Source organism: Melozone crissalis, unplaced genomic scaffold, assembly GCF_028551555.1.
Source record: "Melozone crissalis strain CALT ecotype California unplaced genomic scaffold, PUWL_Pcris_2 ptg000010l_1, whole genome shotgun sequence".
Classification (NCBI taxonomy): domain Eukaryota; kingdom Metazoa; phylum Chordata; class Aves; order Passeriformes; family Passerellidae; genus Melozone; species Melozone crissalis.
The window spans coordinates 4,241,397-4,252,580 of NW_026535788.1; the positions used below are offsets into that span (position 1 = coordinate 4,241,397).

General features: G+C 50.1%; 1 protein-coding gene across 1 annotated transcript; it reads left to right on the forward strand.

Annotated features, from left to right (window-relative positions):
• The first annotated feature begins 2,269 nt into the window (after positions 1 to 2,269).
• LOC128933528 (serine/threonine-protein kinase pim-3-like) lies at positions 2,270 to 3,044 on the forward strand. Its single transcript, XM_054270528.1, has 2 exons — positions 2,270 to 2,726; positions 2,953 to 3,044. Exons 1-2 carry the CDS (start codon positions 2,270 to 2,272, stop codon positions 3,042 to 3,044), a joined length of 549 nt encoding a protein of 182 aa, XP_054126503.1.
• The last annotated feature ends 8,140 nt before the right edge of the window (positions 3,045 to 11,184 follow it).

The window sequence follows — 11,184 nt, forward strand, 5'->3', positions numbered from 1 at the left end:
CCTCAAATTTTATGAATCCCAACATTTGGAACATAGATAGCTTAGATAATAGAGGATTGTTTAGCTTAGAGTGTTGTTAATTTAGGGAAGCTCTGAGGTATCTTTTAAGTAGAAATGAAAGAATTGTCACAATAAGAATTAAGCTGTGAGAGGAAAAGCTGGGCTGCAGCCCAACTGGAGCCTGCAGGTGCTCCAATCTGTCAGCCTGAACAGGCCACCTGCAGGACAGAAGGATGAAGATGGAGAGGTTGCGAGGGGATACTTTGTTTCAGCCTGAGTGCCAATAAAAGTCTAAAATATCCAGAGTGTTGTAAGACTCCCTTCCTTGCCAGGCTGTAGCTAAGTGGACAATCCCTCTCAGAGGCCCAAAGAACATAGTGAGGTAAGCAGCTTTGCTTGCCTGAAGTGTGGAATGCCTGTGGGAAGCTGAGAGACTTGCGGGTAATGAACGCCAGGAGATGAGCTCACATTCAGGACAACACTAGGAGGCAGATGTGCAGTCCTTGCTGGGCCTCTTGTCTTGGAGATGTCAGGGTGATCAGCAGCAATCACCATTTGGTTCCCACCCTCCTCTCACTATGTCACCTATGGGATGGAATGGCATTCTGATAGTGGCATCTGGCCCTTCCTCCCTGATTCTCTTTTCCTCCCTTTTCAGCCCAGAGCCCCAGGGCCCATCTGGGCCAGCCTCATCCCCCACGGGTGTGTCAACCACCAGGGCCTCCTGCAGAGCCCCATTCCCACTCTGCTGCTTCCTTGGCCTTTTCCCACATCTGGGCCAGCCTGCTGTTGCCAGCTGTTGGGCACACACACACACAGCATACCACACCTATCAGGGAGCAATTTGATGCAGGAGCCCCTGCTAACCACAGTTCAACAGCCCGGCACTTTTCCCACCCAGCTGTGGCTCCATTTGGACTCCATCTGCTGGGATACCCACTGTGAGGGACTGGATGCTCCTTGAATGGTGTCCACGGGCCTGATTTCCACACCTCCCCATTCCTCCTGCTTCTAAGGCTGCCTCAGCCTTCTAAACACGATTGTTCTTACTCTAATGGCTTCCTGTGCTTTCCTTAATACTGTAAGCAGGAGTACACAGTTTTCATTGTCTTTATTCTAGAATTAATAAAAAGAAGTTGGAAGTGCTGCTAGAGCTTGTCATTTCAAACTTGAAGCAACTGCAAAAAGTAGAGAAGCTTTCTGTGCAGCTTTTCAGTGAATCTGAAGTCTCCTTCCTCTTCACTCAGTTTCAGCATATCTGTTGATTTTCCTTTGCTGTCATCTTTTAAACTTCATCACTTGTCTATCGATCTGTAAAAAAACCCTATAAACCCAACACAAATTTACTATCCTTTGTATTTTTCCTCTTCTGGAAAAGTTGAGGCTCCTGTGATCTTCTCCTGTGATCTAGACTTGATTCCCATCTTGGCTCTGGCTAAGAGCAGAACAAATGGAATTTGTTACCTGCTAGTAAGATCTGCTAGCAAAGGTCACAGTTAGGGCTAAGCATGATGCTTCTCTCCCTCCGTTGAATACACATCTTTGTGTCTAGGCCTGGGGATTTCCAGGAGCACCTGGAAGCTACTGCCAAGGACAAAAGTCTCACTCTTGCTGGTTTGGACATGGATTTTTTGGTAGGATTTTGATCTACACCTACAGTGACCTACAAGAACTGGATCTTTGACACAAAGTGCCTTCAAGCAACATTTCTAAGCACAGTGGGCAATGAAGTCCAGATACTAATGAGTAGTGGTTTGTTTGAACTCTGTGTAACATATGGTACAATAGCCCAAAACATATTATTTTTGAGTGTTTCAGTTGTTTAAAACTCAGGCTTATTCTTGTCAACACTTTTCTTTCCTCCCTTCAGAAATCTGCATGCCCAGGTACTAATTTCTTTCTCAGTTTGTTGACAAGTTACCTGTCAGAGAATACTTGTTCACCATTAGGCTGGACGTGATATACACACGTGATCAGGGCCCAAGAAGAAAAACATTTTTTTATTCTGTGTATTGTCCAGCTTATACACTCTTAACCAAGCGTGATCTTCAGTCCGCCGCTGGCCTTGGCTCGCAGGTGGCCATCAAGCGAGTGTCCCAGGAGCGCGTCTTGGAGCAGGCCTGGCTGGGGAGTGAGCGGGGCCAGCAGGAGGAGCTGGCGGGGCGTGCCGGGCGGGGCTGAGACGAGGCCCGGCAGGGCGGCAGCTGGAACGCTGTGAGGGCAGCGAGTGTGGAGTGAGCGGGGGCCGCGCAGTGCCCTGGGCTGGGCCATGGCGAGCCGCGGCGGGGCCAGACAGGGGCTGCCCGAGGCGCGGCGCAGCATCGGCCCCGCTGACGGCATTGCGGTCCCCCCGCAGCCCAAGGGCGCCCTTGTGCCCCTGGAGCCCGCCCTGCTGTGGAAGGTGTGGCGGCCTGGCTTCTGCGGCGTCATGCGGCTCCTGGAGTGGTTCGAGGTGCCCAAGGGCTTTGCGCTGCTCATGGAGCATCCGCAGCGCTGTCAGCACCTCTGGTACTTCCTGCACGAGTGGCGGTTCCTGACGGAGCCCATGGCGTGGGGGCTGCTCCGCCAGGTGCTGGAGGCCATGCGGTGCCGCAGCAGCCGCGGTGTCCTGCTCCGCCACATCAAGGCTGAGAACGTCCTTGTCCACCTGGCCACAGGTGAGGTGAAACTCCTCGACTTTGGCTGCAGCACGATCCTCCAGGACACGTTCTACACCCAGATGTCAGGTTAGCCCAAAGCCGGGGCCCAGCCAGGCAGCGGAGGTTCCCCCCTTGGCTGGCAGAGGGGGAAGAGGGAGGGAAGGAAGGAGGGAGGGAAGGAAGGGGAATCCTTCTTCAGCCAGCTGTAGCCAAGTTGCTTTTTGGCAGGGCAGGGGCTGGCTGTTGCGGAACGGGTGCTGGCTGGGAGGGAGGGAGCAGCATGGGCCTGATGAGCTGCGCCCGTGTCCCACAGGAACATCAGAGTACAGCCCACCAGAGTGGATCCTCTTCGGCTGCTACCATGGCCAGCCAGCCACCATCTGGTCCCTGGGCATCCTGCTATGAGCTGGTCTGCAGGCACCTTCCATTCCACACCAATGAGGACATCGTCCGGGGCCAGCTCTTCTTCCCACCAGGGGTGTCTCAAGGTGGGGATGCGCCTTCAAGGCACGAGGGGAAGAATGGGGTTGTGAGAGGCAGCTGGCACATAAGCATCCTACTCTTGCAGCTGGTGAGGAGTGGATCTCCTGGGCTCAGCTGGAGGAGGTGGCACCTGTGCCTCTGTGCTGGTGTCCTCTGCAAGAGAGGATCAATAGGAAGCTTTTGGGTGCAGCTCTGAGTGCTCCTGGTGGCCTGGGCATTGTGGAATGTGGGAGAGCATGGACAGGAGCCCCTTCCCGCTGAGCGGCGGTTTCTGGTTTCTCTCCGCAGAGTGCCAGCACCTCATCAGGTGATGTTTATGCATGGACCCCACAGACGGGCCATCACTGGAGGATCTTTTTGAGCATTCTTGGCTGCAGGAGCCCAGCCTGGCCCAGGAGACAGCAGAGATGCATCTCTGTGCACAGTAGGATCCAGAAGCCCAGCATGTAGCAGTGGCACGCATCTCGTGGTGCTGGAAGAAAACCCCAGAGCATTTCCCTGTGGCCACAGCACTGAGGAGAGAGCGCAGCCGAGGAGATGCTTCTGCTGGTCCCCGTGAGCTGTGGAGGGAGCGGCTCCATGCTGCCCGTCCCATTGGAGAAATGGTGGCAGTGCAGTGAAGGTGCCACGGACTGGGACAGGGGAAACATCCCCCTGCAGCTCAATGGCATCGTGATGTCCCCGCAAGCCCAGGCACAGCTGGCGTGTTCTTCTGGAGCACAACGTGGAGCTGGGAACACCATCCTGGAGCCCATTGTCTTTGGCTGCAGCCCCTGCCTGGAAGACATGCTCTGCGCCCCGATGGAATCAAGATGAGTCCCCAGCCAGCGCAGTGGTGGGGGTATGCTGGTGCTCCCAGGCACGGCAGGGCTCGGCCTGGCCACGCACCGGAAGTTCCCCGCTCGGCAGCACTGGGGAATATTAATTGTTCCGCCGGCCACTGAGCTGCTTTTTGGCGGGACACGGGACCGATGTTGTGGAAGGGAAGCCAGCTCTTGGCCTTGCTGACAGCTTCTGCCAGCCAGCCTGGCATGGGCTGAGGTGGGGGCACCCAGCCTGACAAAAGCATCCATCCATGTGGATAGGGGCAGCAGAGGGGGCAGGTTCCGAAGTCGTGCCCCAGCTGGCCTGCTCTGCAGGCCCTTGAGGAAGGGGTGCCTTTATGGGTGGGAAAGGTGGGGATTTTCCCCATCTGTGGACAGATTTAATTCTCCCATGGAGTGGTCAGACCCTCCTCAGGCCCGTGAAACAGTGACAGGTTTTGTGCTTTTTCTTTTTTCCAGGTCTTGTTTTGAATTGACTTTAATGCAATTGTTCTTTGTTTTTCCCAGGAGGATTACACCTGGTGCCCGGACCGGACGGGGAAGCGCCTGCAGCATCCATGGAGCGCATCCAGTGCCAGTGCTACTCCAGGGGCCACGGTCTGCAGCGACAGCCCCTTCCAGAAGGACGAGGACCTGGTGCATGATCGGCTCCTCTCCTGGCAGCAGCTCTCCAGAGGTGGGCATCCGGATCCACAGCTGGGCTGGCAGAAGGGCTCTGGGCAGGCGGCAGTGGGCATGCCGCTTCTGCAGCTGCTGAGGAGGTTGCTGTGCCGTGATTAGGCAGAGGAGGTGGAATGTGGCCTGCCCTGCTGCCCTTCTCTAAAAACAGAGAATGGTTCGGGAGGTTTGGGCTCTGAGCACAGCCAGCAGCCTGGCCCGGGCACAGCCATGGCGGGACAGGGGACAGGAGCCTGCTGTGACTGACTGTGGCTCTCTGGTTTCTCTCCGCAGGTTGCCAGCGCCTCATGCCATGGGAATGGCCCCACTTGGCCTGCCAGGCTGGGAGGGCTGGAGGGCAGCCGGCGTTCATTTGCTGTCAAAAATAAATTGGGTTGTTTTGTCATTGTCATCATCGGAGCGTTTCTTTCATCCTTTTCCAAGCTTTTGGCCTTCTGTGATAAATGAATGTGGTTCATGCTAAGAAAATTGTAATTATATCAATATTTTTGGAAAATAATTGGAAATGTAAATGTGATTAATATTATGAAGCAAATGGGTTTCTTTGTAGATGATACATGTGGGAAAAAGTATACAGGAGATTGGAATTGGCCTTGATGAACAAAAGTTAGGAAGACTCTCAAGTCAGAATTGGCATCAAGACAAAGTTAAGACAACTCCCAGGACAGGATCGGCCGTGACATGAACAAAGTTGGGACAATTCCAGACAGGGAGTCTAAAATAGTGCTCTTATCTATAAAATAATAAGGCTTACTTGGAACACAGTGCTTACTTACATAACACAGGACTTGGGGCACGTGCACAACCTGCCAGGTTATTCAGAGGACAGCGAGGAAGACTGCTGGCCTTCCTCCAAGAAGAGCACCAGAGAGCCATAAGCCCCCTTATCCACAGCGGGAGCATGCACTGTGTGTGCTGTGGTGATATAGATTTCAAGATTCGGAAAATAGGAGGAGATTTACAGGAAAATATTGATGAATATGTATTAGCACACAGTATATAAGTTGTGTTGGGATCCTTTTGCCTTTTGCATGTGAGGCAGGGTGGGAAGCCCTCCCCAAACCCTGATTGATCGGTTTTGCTTATGCTTTATCCAAACCACTGCCAAATTTCTTTTTGTAACTACTGGGTTCTATTTGATTGTATTATTTTATCTCAGTAAAACTGCTGCTAAATTTTAAGTTTGTGGTTTATTAAATTAGACATATGGGACCTCATATATAACATCAGGAATATGACTTAGTCGTTTACGAAACCAAAATGAATATTATTCAACTAAATTAACAAGGACTAGAAAAGCATTCCAGACCTAATCACAAAGGATAAAGTAACAGAAATGATGATACTTGATGAAATGAATACATTTTTGCTTAGTTAATAGCTCAGTCTCCTCTGGCTTTTGATCTCCTCCCCAGAAGGGGTGCAGTTCTTTGATCTCCTCTCCAAGGGGGGCACAGTCCTTAGGGTTTGGTCTTGGCTTTGGCATGGGGTGTTGTGTTTTGGATGATGATGACTGCCAAAAACACCCCTAAAATTCCCCCCAAAACCCCCAAATCTTCTCAACTCCCCCGCCCCCAAACCTCCCCCCAACCCCCTCAGGATGAATTTTTGGGTTAATTTCACGTAATTTTGGGTGATTTTGGTACCTTGTGGATGCCGAAGTGGGCATAGGATTCAAACCCACCCAAAATTCCTCTTAAAATTCCCCTAAAATCCCTACAAGTCTTCCCCAAACCTCCTCAGGATAGATTTGGATGTAATTTTGGGTTAATTTCCGGTAATTTTGGGTCGATTCTGGGGGGATTTTGGGTGGTTTTGGTACCTCCTGGACAACAAATTTGACGTAGGATTCAAACCCAGCCAAAATCTCCCCAGATTCCCTCAAAACCCCCCTAAAATTCCCCCAGAGCTCCTCAGGATGGGCTCTGAGGTAATTTTGGGTGGATTTGGGATAATTTTGGGTCCTTTTGTGAAGCGCGAGGGCCCCGGGTGCAGGGCTTGGAGGGGGCTGAGCAGTGGGGCAGGAAGGGGGGGAGGGAGGGAGGTGTGAAACTCCCCCGAGGATCCCCTGATGGGGACACCCCTAAAAAGTTTTGGGCCAGGACTGAGAAACGAACGGGACTTTTGGTTTTTTTGGTCTTTAGGTTGTTGTTTATTTTTCTATCATCAACAGTTCAGCACGCCAGCTGCACACCAGACTTAGCGTAAAAAGAGAAGGCACCAAAAGTCACAGGACACAAGGTTCAAGGTGTTTTAAAATGATTTTGTCCAATTAAATCTTAGAATGCATTTTATTTCTACCTTTCAGCCAGTGACTAATTCTTTGTCTGCCACTCAGCATCTGCATTGCCGCTCTTTCCAACCAATCACCCTGTGCTCCCAACACAGCAGAAAATGGAGTAGATGAAGGACAAGGAGATCAGACAATGCCCAAAATCCTCCATCCTGTCTTCTGTTCACCCTCATACTAAAATCCCAAAGCTCTCGGTTTTTCACCCTGTGATAAACTACACTACTATCTATTTCACACACTCGTAGATTCCAGTTCATCCCAAAGCCTTGGAAGCTTTCTCCATGGACAAAGGCCAAAAGCAGTGCTCTCCAGGGAATCAGGGCTTCTCAGGACAGGCAGGGAGACACACATACTAACTTTTAGTGATTGGAGAATAGTAACATCAATATGGTAATTACAGGAGTTATGATAGGCTATAGGTAAAAGTAAAGGTATAGATTGGTTCTTCTATGTGAAGATGCTCAGCAAAGAAGAGTCTATAATGCACTGTAACCAAAGCTAAACAGTCTCCAGGCTTGTGTGCAGCTGGAGCTGACAGGTGTAGGCACAGGCACAGCCACCCACGACCCTGGACTGCTGTAACATCTTGGATACAATAAACTGTATTTTGAAGAGCCGCCTGAAGTCCCACATCTCTCATTCAGGTTCTTACGGGAGAGGGACACGGGGTGATGGAGAGACGGCAGCAACTCCGTGCCGTGCTGGCAGTTCCCATTCCTTGCTGCACTCAGGGGAACCAAAGGGTAAGGACAGATATGGGCAATGTTATAGATACATATTATAATATTGGCTTTTCGCAAATATTAAAATGGATTTTATATGCGTGGTGTTAAAGTAACTTTGTTGTAAAGATACAGTTTTTATTTCTGTTGTTAATTAAGCTCAGTGGAATAGCTGCTTGTGTTAAACTGCCTGCTTGGATGGGATCACATCCAATGCACACAGGATGTGGACACCTGTATAGATCTGCCAACTATCAGCACTCCCCATCTGAAGGCAGAGTGGACCAAGGCCCAAAAACTGGCGGTGATAAAGAGCAGGAGCCAAAACCACAGCCAAGAAACACACATGTTCTGAAAAGGCAGACCCAAGAGGGGCCATGTAAAATCGTTCCTGGAATATGTAAAGTAGTTTATGGATATGCATGAGGGTCTATGAATATGCAAAGGGCTGATGTAAGGGAAAGGTATTTCAGGGGGATTCCCGAAGGTAACAGGGTGCTCCTGGCTGAGTGCCAAGATGCACCCGGCTGTAATAACCTTTGCTCCACGGTCCTGGTCTCCCATTGTCCTTTATTAAACTTTGTACATTTTAACAGGAGAGTGAATGTGTTTTTCACTGTGAAAAATGCCAATCATTTGTTTTTACAATTTTAAAAGTTTAATAGTAGTAAAATGGTTATAAAAATAGTGACACAATTAGAGTAATAACGATTTGGACAAATTGAATTAGGACAATATGAGGCAATAAAAACAAAGACTTACGGACGTCTGGGTACCTTTTTCTGGGCATCATGAGCCCAGAAAAGGACACCCGTTAATAAAGCATTAACCCTCAAAAACAATAGCCCGTTGCATATTCATGCACTTCATACCTGATGCATAAGTTCCATTCAAACACAGGATTCTGTCTGGTCAGTGTCAACTTCTTCCCTCTAATCCTAATAGCGCCTTTGAGGCTGGAAGAAGTTAGTTTCTTCTGATAAGAAGGCAATAAATTCTTTTTCTCTGAAAGATCTAGGTGTCCTGTGGCTGCTATCTTGCTGCAAGTCCTTTCTTTTAAATAAAGCATCTTACATAGCATAGTTTCTATTTTAACAATTTTTATAACCTAAAACTATATTTAACACAGTACTTAAGAAAATTAGTACAGCATTGCTTTCTAACACAACACGTATAATATTCATTTTAATATTTGCGAAAAGCCAATCATAAAATATATGCATTTTGCACATGGGGGATGACCCAATGAGACATCCCTGGGGGTGGGAGGGATTTTGACGAGGGACTACATTTTGTGAGCTATCTGAAGGGCATACAGGGAGAAGAGGTACTGGAGAATGGGTTAGGGTAGAATCCAGGCCTGTGTGATCAGTACAGACCTGGACAGGGGGTAGAGAAGGAGAGGAGATGGCAGACAGCAGGTGGCTCGTCTGTGCTTTAGAGCAGTTTCTGTCTCTCATCTAAATCTTGGTATCAGTGGGTTCAGGAATGCTGGGGGCAGAGCACAAAATCTGGGTTGAATATTAGAACTTTGAACCCTTGAGAAAACTCTATAAGTCATGTGAAAAATTGGGTAAAATTTTGTGACTCTTACCACTCCCTGAGTTTGCAAAAGAAAGAGTCTTCCCCCTAACTGAGTCCCAAAATGCTCCATGAAGAACTGAATCAACAGAAATGTCTGGGAACTCCTTAAAGAGCCAATGAACAAAAGGCTTCCAACTTCCCTTAGTAAAAGTGTTCCCCTCTGAAAGGAGAACCTCCCTAACTGGAACATATATGTCCCTCTCAGCTTTGGATATTTGGTTACCCATAGCTGCCCCTGATGTAAAGGGTCGCCCACCCACAGGACTAAAATATCACCCAAGGACCCTGCACTGCAGGTGTCTGTCCCCCAGCTCACTGCTCTGGCGCTCTGGATGCAGGTGTTTCAAAATGTTCCATGGGCTTCACCAGCTGAGCTGGCCCTCCTGCCCCTTGAGGGTGCCAACGCTGGCTTCGGCAAGCCCTGATAAAACTCAGGTCCCACTCCAGGGCGGAGGCCAACCCGAGGCGTTTTTCTATCCAGTGACAGTGGAACAGCCGGATCATCACTGGAGTCGCTCTCAGGAATTCTCAAAGATGGTCCCTGTTTGGGCACCACTTTTTGCGGCATGTCCACAGCCAGCCTCTGTGAGACACCTGCACTGCCAGAGCTGGGAGCAGGCTCGCTTAAACTGCTGATGAATGAGGCAAGACAGGGGTGTTTGTGTGGAATTCCAAACACTGTGGATTGTGCTGAAGAGGGTCCAGGGCCAGAGACAAAATGGCGCTGGGAACACAGGGTTTATATGGGGGATAAAAGGGTCTTATATGCAGCAACCCAGGACCAACAGGGGAAAAGACAGGTGAGAACAACTTGGGGGAGTACATATAAAGAAAAAAAGAAGTTCATGATACCAAGAAACCCTGTTGAATCCCCAAAGGCCTGCAAAAGCCTTTGGGCAAGATCATTGCATTTAGAGGAGTGTCTCACTTTAATTCATTATCTTTGCCCTTAGGTATTGTGGTTCCAGTGGTAGGCCCCTGGACCTCCACAAAACTACTACTTCCTGAGACTTCATTGCTGGGTGAGGAGCTCAGTTGTGCTGAAAGCAGAGGCCTGTCCCAGCAGCTGTCACCCGAGTGGGGCCCAGGGGCCAGTGACCGCTGCCAGCAGCAGGAATGCGGGCATGGCGAGGATGCCCTGGCTTGGCTTTTGTCTCTTGAACAAGGCGGGCTCAGGGCAGTGCAGAGCAGGCTGGGAAGCAGAGGCCGGAGCCTTTGGAGGCTGCAAGCCTTAAAGATCAGCCCCTGCAGCAGCCCAGATGCAGGTGGCCCAGTTGCCAAGGCTGTGGGAGCCTTGAGAGCGTGCAGGTGGATTTTGCACGCCTGTGGTCTGCTGCCGGCTCTGGGCCCAGGAGTCCCTGTGGCTCCAGCAGGAAGGGTGGCTGAAGGTTTGCTGGCTGCTTTGGTGGAATGACTGCAGGGGCCAGTGCTGTGAGAGCCCCTTGGGTGAGAGCTGGTGAGAGCTGAGCTCTTGGGGATAGCGCTGTGCCCCAAGCCTGGAAGAGCAGCAGTGCCCAGTGCCAGGAGTGGTGTCAGTGGGAGCCCCTGTGCACAGGGACCCCCAGCCCCAGGGTTGCTGTGCCAGCACCCCCAGGGACCTCCAGCCCTGCGAACTTGGATGAAGAGGAACCCACAAGTGTGCAAACGCTGCCTGCGCCCAAAAGAATGGCAAAAAGTAGAGATGTTTTAAAAAGAAACAGTATTTATTTGCTGAAGATTGGCAAAAGCTCGGATTTACAGAACATGTTTCATTATAACAATCCTTATAACAACAACAACAACAACAATGTACAGAACGTATTTACATGGGATCTGATGGACTAACAATCTTCAAACGTATTTACAGAAAACTTCTAACGTACTGAACGTATTTACAAGCAACTTCCAAACCTTGAAACGTATTTACAAAGGCATCCCAACTGTGCCATCGTCTGCATCAGTCCTGGAAGAAAGGAAGCAGC

Excerpts from the sequence above, each read along its gene's own strand:
- LOC128933528 (XM_054270528.1), top strand. The coding sequence starts at position 2,270 with ATGGCGAGCCGCGGCGGGGCCAGACAGGGGCTGCCCGAGGCGCGGCGC. Across the intron at positions 2,727-2,952 it reads GTTCTACACCCAGATGTCAG|GAACATCAGAGTACAGCCCA; the intron begins GTTAGCCCAAAG and ends CGTGTCCCACAG.